Consider the following 18,011-nt stretch of genomic DNA (forward strand, 5'->3'; position numbering starts at 1 on the left):
CAAATATATTTTGCAACTCCAGAAAGATTTTTCATAATAAAGGTCACTGACCGCTGTCTTAAGACAAAATCCTCTCAAATTGGGGGTATGTGGTCTAACATGGGGATCTTCAACATGAAAAAGCTTGGGAACCCCTGATCTAGTGGCACTCTCTAGCCTCCATAGAGTAGGTTTAAAACAATTTTTGAGAACAAACGCAAATTCATCAGAAATGTATATTTAATTATGATTGTCATTTTGACCACAATCAACATTTTTAACATTTAGAACATTATGATCAATATGACAGCAAAATGAAGGCCAGCTGGGGACTAAGGCATGAGTTAATGTGAGGTACTGTGCAGAAACAGGACACAATGAATATTTTATTGCTGGCAAGGATCCAACAAGAATCTCTCATGGCAACATCAAATTCAGGCAGAGCAACACACAAACAAAGCTTTGTCAAAGAGCAGCAGCACATAATGGACCAAGCTCCACTTCAGGCTAGTCCATCCATTTCTTCAACACTGAGTCACTTGGTAAAGTTAATGAGGTTAGCTTAATGAGCACAGCTACTCCATAAAAAATGCTTGTGGATAAAATGTTCTATAGTTCTTAATAAAAAAATAAAAAAAATCTCCATTGTCCAAGCTGATTACAGCTGTCTTCATAAATGGATGAGACAATGTGACGATTGCAGCAGCATGCCTTAAGGGTGAGCAGCAATATTTCCATCCAACCATACGGGCTGTATACTGTGCCTCAGAGTAGAAGACAAACAAACAACAAACACTACAGTTAATACAGAGAGCCTGACAGCTGTAAAGCAGGAAGTGGCTGCCCGTAAAATTTGGCATAAGTATTTACAATGAACTGAAACCAGAGGGAATATACAAGAAGCTAAAACATAGAGCTGTTGCTTTCCTGCTGTACAACTTAACATTTAGTTTTCAGGGTCTTTCATGCCTTAACTTTAAAGCTTCAAACGGTTAACAGATCTTGGTTGACGCCCTCCTCCAGGACACAAATGTTGGCTTTTAGATTTGGAGCAAACTGTGATTGTCTGGAATACTTGATTCCTCATGAATATTGAAAAAAACGACCTCAGAGACTGAATTAAAGGCTGTCCCTTAAAGATTGATTAACACACCACTAGGCATGGTGTGGTTTGAATATAATTTTGGATGTTTCAGTCCAAAGTTAAGTTGCTATCAACACTAACAATAAAGCCATACCAGTCAAACCCTAATTTGCATTACTTGTGTGTCATAGAAGCAGACCCTAGTGATAGCAAAGGTCCTTACACCCAATAGTTAGATGACCCAACAGTTAACATATTTTTTCAAAAAGCATTTAGAGTTTGAGTTTGTCCTGAGGTTCATACTGCCAAAATGTCTGGGGAGTACTTTTTGTGCATAAACTGAAGGATGGTACTGATTGTGGCAATAAAGGAACCAGTCTAAATCTTTAGGGATCACCCTCTAGGGACCATGTTGATCTGAAGCAAATTTCCTGCCACTCTGGACATTGTTTTTGAAGTAAACTCAAAGGGAAAGTTTGACTCGACCAGAATCAAGAAGTTACTAGAATAAGAATCGCCTTAAGAATCATCTTGGATTTGTGGAAAATTATAATAAATTGCCCATAACGTGAAAAGATGTTGAGTGCATAATCACTGCGTCAACTCATCTTACCCCAATTACAGTTCATAGTGCAAAAACAAGGACATCAATCTACCCACCGACATTGCCAGGTGTGTTGGTTACCATACCTGGCAAAGCTGGAGGCCATGTCATCAGGAACTGAAACTATGAAACTAAAGACTGGTTCTGGGTTTTTGAGGCCAATACAAATATTAATTTTAGGGCATTATCTTGCTCTGGACTGATGGAAATAACATTGATGGAATAACATTGGCACCCTAGTATACTACCATTAATGGGACAATATCTCTGCTTTAGGTCTTTATGGTCATTAATACAATATGAGCACATGACCAACAAATTCTAAGTGCAGACTTTAAACAGCTTTGTGTCACTGTGTGGATATTTACTGTAATTGAAACAAGTGTATAAGCAGTGCTTGTCCATGTTTGTTTTCCAACACTTGATCACATAGAGGGGAGTTTGACTAAGGCTTTCCAAATGCTAACACATAATCTTTCCAGCCCCACAACTCAGTGCAGCATGGTCTATTACAACAGAACAAAACAACATAATACAATAAGTTAATAAGCATTATCCACTTCACATTATGCACAAATATCATGCATATGTAACCATATCATAATTTTGATTTATCCAATCATATTAAAATAATGCAAAGATATAAAAATCCAATACATAAACACTATCATGTGTATTAAAATAAACAATCTGTACAAAAATGTTGCCATATTTATTTTTTATGTTTTCCAATTTTTTTGTCCACATATAACAGAATAGGGAAAAAGTAAAAAAATAAATATCCTATGTACAATCACACAAGCCATTCCAAAGTTATGGTCACTGCAAGGAGAAAGCAAAATACAAATGTTAGTTCAAACAATGTTCAAGGTGATGTTAGCATACAGTATGTGAGCTGCTACAGTGATGAGCAACACAGTGTCAAACTCTCCCACTTACTTTATTCCAACATCCCGGTACAGGTAAGCCATCGTCTCCCTAGAAAGAAAAATAAAATGTAAAGTGAAAAATACTATGCTGCAGAGCTGAACAATATCACCATTCCAGTGTACAAGGCATACAAGAGCAGTTTACAATTATATATACAGTTTCAAAAAAGTTTACATTAGAATTCTCTTCATATAGAAGCAAAGCTGTATGAGTTATTTTGGCCATCCGGGGTTTCTGGAAGTAAAGTCCTGTTCCATTTCTGCATATGCTTTGTAGGTCTGTGTCTGAATCAGAAACATATTTCCTAGTCTTGTGTGAGTGGTTCCATCTTTTTGTTATCTAAACATACTTTTTGTTTTTAATACTCCATACTGTATATAATAATGTTTTCTGTTGAGTATATTAGAATCAGGATTGTAGCTACGATCATAGATACAGTATGTGGAAAGTCATGTCCTCAGTTGCAGGTTGTTGAACATAAGATTTAGCATTTAAACAATAATTAGATCATTTGTCCATTTGTCCATCTTGCACATTGTCGTTTAGTTTTTATTCATTAATAGAAAAATATGACATTTTGTCAATTCTCATTTTCAAAGGTTACTTTTAATTAAGTTTGGTGTTAAAAAAAACTTATAATTTTAGAAATAAGTTCACTTTTGGAACTTGTGTCAATTTAGGATGAATTTGGTGACTATATTTTGTTCTCAACTGCAATGACAAAGATTTTAAAATTATCTGCAGCTCTAATTTGACTGACCTGTTCACCATACGATCAGTCACAGGCATTGTAATATTTGCAAGAAACAAAATAAAAACTTTCTTGAAATTGTTTCTATTTAAATGAACATGAAGAATATCATTAAAAAAATTCTTTGAAGTAGCTAGAATCACTCCCAGAACCAGCTGATTTCCCCAACTAAACCGCATTTTAATGTCAGAATTCACAATTTTGGGTATAAATACAATAAAAAAAAAAAACCATACCATAACCAAGAATATTTGCAGTCTCTGTATTTAGAGATCTTGTTAAATTGTGGAACTGCATTGGATTTGGCAGAAGATTTGGTGAGAAATATTGCTTTATGACACAAAAGTGCTGCTTTATGGCACACAGCACGAGGCATACTGTAAAAAGAATGATAGATCAATGGGAAAATTTAAGAGGAACTAGTGTCAATAGCAACCTGCCAATTTTGTGCAATATTTCCCAGCATGATTTTTTTTCTTACAGTAATTATGCTGAGGTTTCACGCAAAGACATATAAATGCATACATTGCCTTACCTGTAAAGAGGAAATTCAGAAAATAAGAGACCTATAGTTACAATTCCTTTCTCTATTACCAGATTTATGAACCCTGATCAAGGTACCTTCCAATACAAAATCTAACCACCTAGAATCCATTAGCCTTGAAAAGCTAGACTACATCTCACAAATTGGAGATGTCCTAAGAATGTCCCAAGCATGATGGGCCAATGTTGGGGCAATAAGCAGATTAGCTTTACCAAAAACAAACCACAGCAGCGCCAGTAACTCCTTATAGTACCTAGAACTAGCATTTTGTATGACTTTCTGAGCAGTGTCTAAATGTAATTCTACAAACTCATCCCCAAAGCAGTAGAAACAAAAGCAGAAACCAAAACAATGGGTGACCTTACTAAACCAAAAAAACAAACCATGCTGCCACTATGCTTTCCATGGTAATACAAGGACTCTGGCTTGCTTTGACCAAATAAATTAATCTAGTTCCTACTCCTTCTCGCTACCTGTGGTACTCTGTTGCCTTGAAGGTGGAAAAAATGGTGCTCCATGCAAGAGATGGTTTAGTAAATAAGGGATTATGAAGAAAGGCTCTGGTATATAAGAATTTCAAGGCTTTAGGTTTAAAATGATTTCTGGTTATGTAACTGATGATATTAGTCACAATAATAGCTCCGCATGTGGATTTAACATAGAAGGTTCAGTAGTTGTGATGGAAAAGCTGATGAGTAAAGAGTATTAGTTTTCAGAGGGAAAGGCTTTATGTTCTAAGGGAGGTCAGTTGGAACAGTTGCCTAGGTGAGTCAGCTGCAATAAGTAGATTTAAACTTCAATGCAAACATGCGTTTTAGTCAATCTACAGTGCAACATCTGAGTGTGGTCAGATTTTATTAGGGGTAACTAGAGGCATGCTGGTAAAATGAAGGGAAAGAAAGAGCACCATACCACAGGGCAAGGGGCATCCAGCCCATCCAGGCCTGGTAAGCCCGGTTCACCTTTCTCCCCTTTAAAGCCTCGGAAACCCTGTTTGTGAAATCAACCATTTAAAAACCATTTTTTTAGCTCATGTGTAGCAGAGGAGCGTTTGTTCTCCACTGCTTGACGGCAGGAGGATCTCCACTTCTGTCCACTGGGTGGCTGGATGCAGGTTTCCTAAACATGCAGGCAACCTGGGACTGACAGGAACTGGGCTCACTGAGATGAGCTTTCAGATGTAGAATGTGACGACAAATTGTTTCTTTGATAACAAAGTAGAGGATAGTTCTCTGCAGGAATGCGTTTGATTTAGAGTTTTGCTACCAACCCAAAGCCTAAGAGTCCCAACAAAGTATTCGATTTCACATCAGCTTTGGGCCATTTTATTGTGTAATTTTGAGCTTGGGTTAAGTTTTGGTTTGGGTCATTGCTCCTTTTGGTCAAAAGGAGTCAGCTAAGGTGGTGCAGGAATGTGATCAGGATGGCTCCTGTAGGGATCCCATCCTATCCCATCTGGCCTGGGAACATCCTGCAATTACACAGGAGGAGCTGGCAGAAGAGGCTGGGGAAAGTAACATCTGGGATACTTTATTTTCAGTAACTCTTTCTCTCTTTCTGGCTGTGCAAATTATTGGGCACTTGGCACATGTGTTGTAAGTGCCACGTGCCCAATAAATTGAAGGAATACAGTCAGAGTGTAGCCAATGTTTTGTATTACTCCTGGTGAACTAATAGTCAGATGTTGAAAAAAATGGAATGGACAGGTTTCAGGTCTGGTACAGGTCTGAAATTTGGAAGAACCCATCACTTTCGTTTAGGCCCAGCATTAAAGGCATAGTTTCAGGTGGGGTTTGGGTGCAGAACTCTAGTTTGACTGTCCTCAACCTGTCCTGTATTATTTAACAAGAAGGACAGGGCTGCAGAGCTACAGGATGGAGGCTGAAAATAAAGACAGCATATTTTGTTGATAGTCATCACCGGTGGATGCCTGGTTCCTGTCCGTCTCATGAGGGAAAAAAAGAGGCTCCTCAGGCAGGGTTGTGGTCTGTGGTCCATTCAAGTTATTTTTCACCTGATAATCTATTTCCATCTATACGCTACAACCTTTCCTTTGCTTTCTTTTTTTAAATCGAAACATCAAATTGAGAATCAGTCATTAGTTCAATCACATATATCCCCGTATATCTAATAGGCTCCAGTGGACACTTGGACCAAACCCTCCCTGAGGTTTATTAGAACCACTGAATACCAGAGCCAAAAGGAAGCTGACTATTGAATGTCTTTGAGATTATGTTGCATTCTAAGATAGTGCTTCTTCATTTTGTCTCTTGGTTACACATCGGACTACTGACATACCAACGGACAGGGGGCATCTAATCCAGGTGCTCCTTGGTCTCCCTTATCCCCTTTGGCCCCCCTGTTGCCTTTCTTGCCCCTCTCTCCCTGCAAACAACAGCGTATTAAAAAAAGACAAACTTTAGTCCTCCTCAATAAGCCACACATGAAGCAAATGCTTGTTTTTTGCAAGGTTTTATCTGCCAGGATTTCTTACATATTTGTATTTTATGCAATATAAGGAATACTGTAAGTTATTTCAATTAAGTAATGTGTTTGGTATGACTTTGACTATTTTCAAAACACAATATGATTTTGTAATGTAAATTAAGTGAAAAGGGAGGGTAAGTAGAGGGGGTTAGAGAAGAGAGATTAAAGCCAGTGCTGTTGGTGAGCAGATTTCATCCAAGCATCCTACCAAGGACTACCTACAAGCTACTGTACAGAAAAAGTAGATTTTGGAAGATTTGCGAGTGAGAAGTGAGAAGGTTCATACATGTATGGCCTACTGTCATGTTTTCATTTTATGATGGACGATAATCTGCTGAACAGAACATATATATATGATAATATGAAAAGCTAAAGTAGTGAAGTGGCTGATGTGAGGTGACATTTTCAACACATGAAACTATTTTAGTTGAGTGATCATTACAACTGCATAAAAATCTGACTTCAACTACTAGTCTCATTGAGCATGGTTGTAACATTTAAAAATACATTAGATAGAATAGACAGATACAGTACTGGTTTTTACCCTAATCTTTAGCAAAAACTTCCCTAACATGGACAAAGTAATTGTTTTTAAAGGACTATTGCGTAGGATTTAGTGGTATCTAGTGGTGTAGTTGCATATTGCAATTCCCTTGCTTCACCATCCCCTTCCAAGTGCAAAGGAAAAATTACGGTGGCCTCTAAATACATGAAGAGCCACTCTAGGCTACTGCAGAAACATGGCTGTTCAACATGGCAGACTCCATGGAAGGTGACCTGTGACATCTGTAGATATAAAAGGCTCATTCTAAGGTAACAAAAATGTAATGACTCCTATATTCAGATGACTATTATCAGTAATGAGCAGGGTTCTACTCGAGGTTTCTGCCTCTTTAAAATAAGTTTTTCCTTGTCGCTTTTTTCAAGTGCTATTGCGTGGTGGGAATTGTTGGGTCTCTAAATCATTTTGTGAGGAGTATTTTGAATTTAATGAAAACATACCACTGAATATTATATCCCATTTCTGTTAATAGATTCTCTTATATGTTAAACACTGGACCTTTAACCAACCAACCAACCATAATCTTTTCATGGCAAATCTTAACCATAGGGGTTAACAGTGATTTGTAACAATTTTGTAAGCCGTACTGTCATCATGCTGATAGTGGCATCTAATTATGTTTTCAAAGCTTATACCATGACGCATCCAAATCTGTGTCAGGGGTCGAGTTGCATCGTGGGTAAGGTAGAGCAAGAGAAGACAATATGTCTGGTTCTGCAGCATCAACCTTTTTTACTTTGACCTGTCCATCATGAGTCTAACAATAGCCGTGTTTCCATCAAAATGTATGACAAATTGTAACCGAATTTTGAATAATTCTGCAAATAAAAATAAGAATGAATACTTGTTTCCGTCCACTACCGTTATGGGAATATTAGGAGTTGGTTCACGAGATAAGCAGCAGAAAAACCAGAAGAACAGGGCATAACAGGATAATATAATTGAAAAAGTGCCAGTCAAAGCTCAAACGATGAAAAACAATGCAGAAAACAGGATGAAACACTGACGTTTTTTTCACAAATTAATGCAAGGGAGGTAAATCAGATCTATGTGGAGTGATCATGGATTTATTATAGAGCCATGTTGCTAGGAAATAACTCATTAGTCATGTGAATTAAATGTTTGCTACGTCTGAACTTATTCGGGAAAAAGTGTTTCCATCACCCAATAAGCACTTTAACTCTTTCTCAGAGTTTTTTTCATATTTATATATTATAAATTATTTATGCACTGGACCTTTAATCATAGTATTAACAGAACACCTGCTCACCAAGAAGGCTGTAAGAGATCAGATAAAGTGACAGAATTATGTATAGGGAATACAATATGATAAGAACAATAATAGGCTGCCTGACTGCAATGTTCTCCCAGGGCTGCCTTATCACCTACGTAACCACAATCTAATTTTAGACTTTCTTGAGGTTTAAGCTTCTGTCTCAAATGGCTCATATGCAAAGACCAGCTGTGAGTGTTGCTAGTAGCAGAGGCTCACATTCATGAAGTCACTGTAAGTGACACTTTATTTGTGCAGTCTTGTTATTTTTTGAGTTGTTGTGCCACTTTTGAAAGTATGAAGTCCTCTCCCCACGAGTTTTCAGTAGTGTGCAAATCATGACAAGACTACAAATGGGGCATATGAATTATCTGCACCAGTTGTAATTCAATTCAATTCAATTCAATTCGATTTTATTTGTATAGCGCCGAATCATAACAGAAGTTATCTCACTTAACTCTAACAAATTAAAGCTCAGAAACGTGCAAAATGTTTGGTGTGCTAGCATCTTAATGTAGCATACATTTTGACAGTGATGGGAGAGCACTGCTTGCCAATATGGCATATGGGTCTGGGGTTGGAGGGGGTACATGAAGGCTTGCAAGGAAGAGGTACTGTTAAGGAGTAGGGGAAATATAGGGGAGGTGTAAGAGGAGGAAGATTAACCCAAGACTACGTTAGAATGCAGGAGGAAGAGGAGGAGCAGGACGCCAAGGTTTGTGAGAGGGAGAGAGGGCAACCCCGGCAATAAAAAGAGCCACGGGCCAAAGAGCAAGGTGGAGGGAAGTAAAAGGGGATAGGAAGACCTGCGGAAACAAAGGAAGACAGGACAAAGAGTAAAAACACCAACACTATCCCATAGCTTTGTCTTCAACACCTTCAACTGGACAGTCACATTCAAATCTGTTTATCAGAGGTGAATTTGTTCATAGCTATATGTTATTTAATATTGTTTAATATTTGAAGGCCAGTTGAATGTGCTGAGAGAGCTTATGAAATGTGAAAACTTAAAAGATGGGAGTGGAAATATTAAAAGAGTCACAGGTTAATGGGAAGGAAACAGAAACATTCTCTTAGAGGAAGGGTGTGTGGACATTACAAACAGATTCTCTGATACACTGTAACCTGGAGATAAAATACAATTACACAGTATCATTTGAAAGTCAGTGCCAATTAAAGGATTTTTTAAATATTTTGGGCAAGTTTGCTTTATTTCCTAGAGTAAGCAGATGGATATCAATCTCATTTTTGTCTGTTAGGTACAGAGCTGGAGTTGGTTACCCTAGCTTAGCATAAAGACGGGAAGCAAGTGGAAACATCTAACTTGGCTCTGTCAAAAGTTAAGCTTTTTAGCTGGTGTAGCAACTCTGGCTAAAGTGTGTGTTGCCAGATATGGTCAGTGAGCAAACATTTTGGTCTTTGGATCCAAACCTGTAATTGTGGAAATACATATTTGCATGGAGTGGTGAAAATGGGATGATTTACGAGCTCTAATAAACCATCACTTAAGTTAATCATCATAGCTATATTACCTGCAAGGTTAATTAGCCACATATTCACCCAGTATTCAACTAGCATTAATCAGTCCTGCCAGGAAGTTGTGATCACAACAGTCCTGTACCTTTTCGGTAAGGTTACTTGAAAAACTCCAAATGGTGCAATTTTATTCTCACTGGAACGAGTTGCCTTTGATATTTTAATAAATTAGACAAAAACATTTGCACTATTTTCACAAATTTCACTTACTCCTTCAATGTCATTGCAAGAAATGCCTACAAACATTTGTTTTAGAAAAGCTGCTGTGAAATCGGGCATTTTAGGCCACAACCATTCTAAAAAAAGCCTGGAGGTATCAGAAAGCCCAGACCCCCAGACTCCCCTGGCAGATTTGTTTCCCCACTATGTTCCCGACTTTGCCTGTCTGCTGTTTAGTGCTTAGTAGCATACAGTGGGATTTTAGAGGTCTTCACTAAAAACAATGCCACTGCTGCTGCTGGAAATAATGCTGTAAGAGCAGACGAGCTGAAAGTAGATATAAAGTTCTGTAGAACTGAGGGGAATTACAGAGTTGGTGATGATTCTCTGCGAAGAAATACATTTCACCCCTTACACATATCGATTGGATATACTAATATTGATTATAGCTGTTCAAATGACATGAGACTGATACCCATCTTTGAAATTCAAGCCAAAACGGAAACCACATTATGATGTGAAATACCATACAATAAAACAGCATTCATTTTTTTTCTTTGATAAAAAACATCTTGTCTGTAGTATCAAGAATTATTATTTTTAAATTCATTCTAAAGTGCTTTTATGACACTCAGTTTCAAAACAAAGCCACTGCAAAACAAATACATTTTGCCTCAGAAAGGCAATCTTGATTGTGAATTATTCAGATAATAAAAAAAAAATCAAAGCAAACTGTCTGACTCATCTGCCTTTCTTTTTATGCATGACATCAAAGAGATGTTATTTATTGATATTCAGCTCTTTAATTCTCATCTCCTCCTCAAGAGCGTCTTTGAAGTCGTCACAACTCTGCTCTGGTGACCTATCATGGCCCTAAGCGGCAGTTGCTACAATATTGGCAGAGGTTAAAGGCATACTATGCAGTTTTCCAGTTTTGTCAAACAGCTCCCCCTAGAGTCGCTGCGGAGTACTTGTATTTAACGTTAACTGTCGTAAATACCACTCACCAGAGCCGTCTCTATATACGTTTCTGCGTCTCTGCACTCACTGCCTGATCCCCTCCCCCCTGTATACCGGTACATGTTCAGTAGGATGGAAGCGTCGGACATTGAACAGGCAAAGATAGACTCCGAAGATGTCTACTGACCAGGTAACGTCTGAGTGAATGCCTGCTAGTGTCTTCCATTGAGGCTGCTTCTTATGTCGCTGATGTATGTCACGTCGCGCCGTAAAGCAATTTGTGATTCTCGCGAGATTTGGCGGGACGCCACCTTTCAGACTTGCATTGCTGGTTCTGCCAGCGGCGTTCCTCTCCTGCTTTACTATCGGGATGATTCGCTATACTACGACTTTGTTTACCATCAAAATGACTTTTAAGCTGTTATATTAAGGTAAAAATCTTGCATAGTGTGCCTTTAAATAGTGCTGTGTAGTTTAGATGCATATACCAGCCTGGCTTGTTGTTGATATGACTCATAAAGATTCAGAAAGTGTTAAGTGCCGTTTCTGTATTGAATGAGTAAAAGCATAGAAGTGTATTCCACAAATGAAATCTATGTGTGTCCATTAGCCAGACTCATGCCCCCTGTTCTGCTATCTTTATAACTGGCAAAGCATTATATGTGGTATCTTACCCGGTTCCCCTTGAGTCCTTGTGGTCCTACTAAACCCTAAAAGAAATGAGAAATTACAACCATTAATTAATCTGCATATTTGTTTCACTTTGGGAGAGATGCTTGTTAACTGTCTTAGGCCATGTTCAAACTAACATCAGCACTGAGACCCTTCATTCATTGCAATGAGGTCAGTGCAGGAAGGAAGTTGGCTCAGCTGTTACCACAATGCAACAACCTGCATTGGCCTGTCACATATATGTGAGCGCACTTTCCTGGTGGATTACTTTGTAATGTGATATAATACTATTCTTTACCTCATGATTGTCAGACTGAGGATAAAATGACTCTTTAGTGTTAAACATTTGTAGTAAAAGATACAAAAACCTGTTGTGCCAACTGATACAGATTTTTTTAGACAGTAACTGATTTCAGAGGGGATATTTAGAGGGAAAGAATGAAAATAGACCTTTTTCTGTATGGATTGTGCACTGATATGACACTGCAAAGGAATTTAGAAGGCTGATTTCTTAAACAAACTTTATTAAAGAGTATTCAACTTAAATATTCTTTAACATGTTAAATAATTGAACAGATAAATTGTTAACCAAGTCAAGTTGACATTGCTGAGAGCTGCTTCTCCTTTCTTGCTGCTTGACACAGTATTGTAAATCACAGCACACTCTGTTGGAGAAACTCTGCAGTGACAACAGTAAATTACCCATTGGTTAAATAGGCCAGCCAGTAACCAAAACATTGCTTGCTCAGTCACTGGCGCTGACAGGAGGGTGTATTCCAGCTGTGAGCTGGGAGTTGAATGGTGCCCACCATCTCTGCATAAGTGCCCTTGAGCAAGACACTGAACCCCAAATACTGCTCCAGGGGTGCTGCACTATGATCCTGCACTCGGAAAAAGTATTTTAAAAAGCCAATAAGCCAATACCAGCTTAGAATATTGGTCGACTGATACATTGGGCTCTAGTTTTTTAGTGTCGATAATTGGAACTACTGGGTGCAAGCGTGTTTCCAACAGGATGAGGCTTTCACTAGTGGTGGTTTAACAGTTTGCTCAGCAGTTTTTTACTCCAGGCAGACCTTTATAAGGATGGTATATTCTAAAGTACAGGGGTTAGGAGCTAAATCAATTTAAGTAGGAGATCAAAACTGGAAAACACTCGAGCTATGACTACATGCAGTATCTCAAAAGTCACGTCCTCACAGTCAGATTGTTGTAACACATATGGATATTGTTGTATAGTTAGTAGGGCTGGGTATCGTTTAAAAATTTTCGATACCAGTACCGATACCAGTAGCCTTACCAATTGAGTACTTCATTCGATACTTTTTTTCAACTTAAAAAAAAAAAAGCAATCAGTTGCGTAAATGTCACCACTCCTCCCCATTTAAAGATTTTTACATGAATACATTTTGAAAGTGCTCAAATATTTATTTAATAACTGTACAAACATGTACAACGAAGAATTATAATATATATATACCTGAAGTTATCCACGGTTGCTCCGTGTTAGGGTGGCCATTTCCTTCACATCAAAAAGGAGGACACTTTGCATACACGGGGACACGCAAACAGATATTTGTTTGGTATGATCCGGTTTTAAATTTTAATATGTTTTTCAATCAGATTAGATAAAGGTGCATACACATACCACATAGCTAATAATAAATATACAAGATACAGCTCATGACAACGTGCCCTTCCAATTCAGATTACATAGGTCTAATAAACATCATACAGAAACTGTAGTTTCTGTTCGATGGACTTTGCCATCACTGAGTGAATGTGTGTGAAAGGGTGAATGTGGCACGTAGTGTAAAAGCGCTTTTAATCTTGCCGCATTTGATGCATCTATTTGTACCCGGCGCCACAGGTGTGTAGTACAACCATACTTTTGAACGTTTTGCTGCCGGCATCTCAGCATGCTGACCAGCCAACTCCGCCACAGACTAAGCGCGCACGCTTTACCGCCATACAAAGCAAAACCATAGAAACGGTAATTTTTTTCTTGATCTGGGTAGTGGGTACAAAAAGAACCGATTGCAGGTATCGTTTGACAGGTGCAGTTTCGATACTACTTGGTACCTGGTTGTTTCGGTCGATACCTGAAAGGTATCGAGTACCGATACCCAGCCCTAATAGTTAGACAAAAATATAGGTTAATGTCATGGTCACATGTTGTCTGTTGTGTTTTCATTGGTTGTCAAACTTGAAGAATTTATTTTATTTTAATTTTATATTTTAATATATAAGTTAATTGAAAGGTAACTTTTATAAGAATAACTTTTTGTCATATTTTATGATTTTTTTTACTAAATCCTGACAGATAATCTGTGAAAAAATATGGTTCCTCTGGCTCCTCCTAGTACTCCTATTGACATTTGCTCCGGGCCTGAATGAAAACAACCAATCAGAGCTGAGAAAGCTTTCCAAATGCTAAAAGACACTCCCTGTTGTGATGAAAATTGAATTACAGACTTACAGGGATGCCTTGCGGGCCAATTGGTCCTGGTAATCCTGCATCTCCCTTTTCACCCTGTAATAGTGAGACAAAATTCAAAGTGTATATATTCTATATATATATGTGTATATATGTATATATTCTCCTAATATACTTCTTTTAGAATAAAAAAATTAAATAAACAGAAAAAAATAGACCCACAGGGTGATACTCACTCTCTCTCCCTTTGGTCCTGCTGGCCCTGGCACACCTGATGGTCCTATTAGACCCTTTAAAACAGAATAGGGGAAATTAATACCTGTTGGCAGATATAAACAGAATAGTACCAAAGGAAATATAATCAGTAAATGCTTCAAATCAGTAAATCAACAAGCCTTCTGGTGTCATGGACTATTTAGACCAATTTCTTTTACTAATCTGGAGTGAAAAAAAAGGGTTCGGACGTAATTTTCTGTCCTTAAACCTTCAGAATGAACACACCAAGCTTGTTGAACTACTGTCTGAACCGTTAAAAAGGAGGGAAAATGAATAAAATGTCAACAGCTGCAGTTCTCAGTCTAAGTAGCAGTCAGGATCGGAGAGGAAGACCTTGCATCTCAGGCATATTGTATAGGTATAGGTACAGCGCTGTATGGAATGCAGCTATCCAAATACACTGTGTGACATGTAAACATGCAGCATGGGCATCTCTGCATGCTCCTTTTGGATAGTTCTTAATAATGGCAGCTCTGCAACCCTCTGGTGATACAGGATCATGAGGCAGGAAACCGTTGAGGCAGGATGGAGGACTGAGGATTTACACTGTTATGGCATCCAATATCAGACAGCAACATTCCATCGTAGTGGTAGTGGTGGGAGATAATGAACAGATTTTAGGTCAATTGTAATTATTATGCTGAATCTATATTTTTGAAAGTTTAAAACATTTTAATATGTTATTCTTTTCTCATAAACACAAAAATATTTGATATAAATAATTGTCATCAAGATGGGTGTAAGCAGGACATTTTACAGTTGAAAAACAATCTTCTACAATAAGCTAGTATTGACCGACCATATATCGACCAGGCCTAGACGGATAATGTCTATAGGGTGTCTCGTTTATGGACAATGGAATGTAGACTTGAAAGAAAATATTCTTATAACCACACTTTAATGATTGCTGTAGAGGGCGTGGTCCTTACATGAGCCAATATAAACCATAGGGGCATAAGGGTGACATTGACTGTTTGCCATGTTGCAGATTCTCCATGTCAGTGCATCCTCAGAACCCAACCCTTAATAGGCTTGTCCTCACAGATTTACTTCAGGAAGGAAAAAAGACAGGACTAGCATGGGAAGCAGGACAGCAACAGGCAGACACGGCAGACATCAAGCAAGCAGTAGCAGGGGGGTGGAGGAAGAGGAGGAGGAGTAGGAGGAAGAGGAGAAGGGTGAGGGGACCAGAGCAGGACTTGCACCACTCACCACTGGACCCGGTCTGCCGTCTAACCCATGAGCCCCCTGTATAGCGTTGTACATAGTTAGAGAGCAGAGATGATGGGGGAGATGGTGGGAGGAAGGTGGGGGGTGGGGGTTGGGATGGGGAGGTGGTGGGAGGTGAGTGAAGCTGTGACTCAAGTGACTCAAAAAACATATTCAGATGATGACAAATGACAAGTGATGGAAGTGGCGGAGGTGGAGGTAAAGTGAGTGACAGTAATTGTGAGTAACGTCTTATGATGACATCAATTCTACAGCCATGTTGTTGCTCAGCCCTGTAGTTTGACTGTTTTCACAGTCGGCGTCATGATACAACGTCATGTTTGTAGATTCTATAAATACTGTACCAGCTGCAAGTGTGGTGGACATTATTCAGTCTCATATTGCCTTTTTGTTAGCTGCTCCCTACAGAGTTTCCTTATATGCAGACGATAGCATACTATACCTTTTGAATGTAGTATGACAATTATCTACAATTCACTAAATTACTTATACTAGCATTTAATTATTTTTTTAGGTTATGTTTTTCCTTTTATTAAAGGGCACTTCTGGTGTCATTCTGTATATTACTGCCAACATGTCATGAGTTAACTGAATGCACTGTACCGAGTTAAATCAACTAATTGAATTAAGTTTATAACATGATCAACATATTAGCAGACTTCTCAGCATTCATTGAGAAGAAGAAGAAGAATAAGAAGAAGAAAACATATATGATGGAAAACTGTGTCTTTAATACATTTTAAGATATGGTTGTTTGTTTTGACAACAATGAAAACATTTTGAACCATGATGAATGTTCAGTCCCGAGCCCCTTACTCTGTTTACTAGGAGCAGTTTATCAAATTATTAAATATTGTCTTTGTGACAATGATGTGACAAAGTAGCTCCAACAGGAGTAGCTACAGCTCTAAGTTCTTTGTGTGAAATGAAGAACTGACTTTTCAAACCCAGAAAATGGAAAAGGAGGAAAAAACTGGAGGAAATAGTGCATTTGTGTTATTATTTTCAGCAGTATATGAATTCACATTTGGTGCTCTAGTGAGAATTGGAGTAATAGGAGCAGTTCATTGTTGCTTTTGGTCTTTTCATAGGATTTGTTGGCAATATAAAAAGCATAAAGAATATCACCAGACTTACCTTTAAGGTAAGGATTTGACTTTCCTCTAACCCCTTCAATACCAAATTACAGACTTTCGTCATCAAAAAACAACGGCTTCGGTCTTTAAAATAAACTTAAATGTGACTGTGACTGTAAAATGAGAAGAAAGAATAGAACCCCAAAGTGATAGATACCATTTTGAAAAGTGCAAAAGAACTATAAAACAAACCAAACATTTGAATGTTTTGATTTGGAGTGTTATTTTGATTACTTCCTTTGACACAATCCGCCCTTCCATGCAACATTTTAATAAGATTATGAAGACATAAAGGCAACATCTGAGACAAACATCAGTCAACAACACTGCCAAACTAGGGTTAGAGAAACACAGGTTTGTAAGGTTTGTACTTTATATTGCTTATATGTTTGTACTGAAGCAGTGATATAATCCCTAAAATAATCAAGGTTGAGTAAGAAAACTTAACAGCAGGTTAGAACACAAATAGAAAACAAAGAAATCTGAAACAGACAGCAGGTCTGGCATACTTACAGGGAGTCCAAGATGGCCTCTGTCTCCCTTGTCACCCTTCTGACCTGTCGCTCCCTTTTCTCCTCTGATGCCTATGCCTGGTTCTCCCTGAAAGAAAGTGTAACATCTAATCCTATCCTTACACTTTCATGCAAATAATATCTATGATGAACATATATATAGAGGCAGATGTTTTATTTTATTTTATGGAAATAATATCTCACCTTAGGCCCTGAAGGTCCTTGAGATCCCTGGATGGAATAAAAACAGTGAGATTACTGACACAACCTGTACAGTGTCCCAATTGTTTCCAGAGCATACCATTTGTGACTATTTGAGTAGCGCCAAAAGATAAATAATAGACACCCAAGTTAGGCATTATTTGAGCCACAATTAATTATTTTATTTATTTCATAATGTTTTTCCCCTCCATGTTAAACAGGATGATTATGAATTGTGGAAAACGATGTTGAAAACTTTTGTTATAAGTATTAATTAAAAAGAATACAGAGTTTGCCTATATGCAGATGATAGTATACTATACTTTTTGAACGCGGCATGGTCATTACCTACAATTCACTAAATTATTTAAAGGACCAGTGTGTAGGATTCAGTTAAACTGGCAGTGAAGTTGCAGATTGCAACAATCTGAATACAGCCAATATTTCCCAGTGTGTAGGATAAATGGCAATGGCTGCGAAACATGATGGTTCAACATTTAACATACTGGTTAAATGTAGCATTCACTAATTATAATTTTTAGCTAATGAAATAAACTGGAGCAAATCTTTAGCCTTTGTACTTGTCACCTGACTACATTTAAAATTTGCTTTGGTGTCCAAACATGTGTGCTACCTCTAAACACAGACCCAGTCTCTTTAGTTGAATGTAATATTATT

General features: G+C 38.0%; 1 protein-coding gene and 1 long non-coding RNA gene across 2 annotated transcripts in view; one reads left to right on the forward strand and one right to left on the reverse strand.

Annotated features, from left to right (window-relative positions):
- LOC127377137 (uncharacterized) overlaps window positions 1-18,011 on the forward strand; it is a 417,826-nt gene that overhangs the window by 106,906 nt on the left and 292,909 nt on the right. The window lies entirely within an intron of this gene.
- Window positions 202-18,011, reverse strand: part of col13a1 (collagen, type XIII, alpha 1) — a 131,346-nt gene continuing 113,536 nt past the window's right edge. Inside the window, exons 35-43 of the mRNA XM_051423355.1 lie at window positions 17,337-17,363; window positions 17,134-17,220; window positions 15,467-15,502; window positions 14,215-14,268; window positions 14,021-14,074; window positions 11,544-11,579; window positions 6,191-6,277; window positions 2,607-2,645; window positions 202-2,489 (exon numbers count right to left, since the gene is read on the reverse strand). Coding sequence (XP_051279315.1) covers window positions 2,487-2,489; window positions 2,607-2,645; window positions 6,191-6,277; window positions 11,544-11,579; window positions 14,021-14,074; window positions 14,215-14,268; window positions 15,467-15,502; window positions 17,134-17,220; window positions 17,337-17,363 — 423 coding nt within the window. The 3' untranslated portion in view covers window positions 202-2,486. The remainder of the gene's footprint in view (window positions 2,490-2,606; window positions 2,646-6,190; window positions 6,278-11,543; window positions 11,580-14,020; window positions 14,075-14,214; window positions 14,269-15,466; window positions 15,503-17,133; window positions 17,221-17,336; window positions 17,364-18,011) is intronic.

The sequence above is a fragment of the Dicentrarchus labrax genome, unplaced genomic scaffold, assembly GCF_905237075.1.
Source record: "Dicentrarchus labrax unplaced genomic scaffold, dlabrax2021, whole genome shotgun sequence".
NCBI lineage: Eukaryota > Metazoa > Chordata > Actinopteri > Moronidae > Dicentrarchus > Dicentrarchus labrax.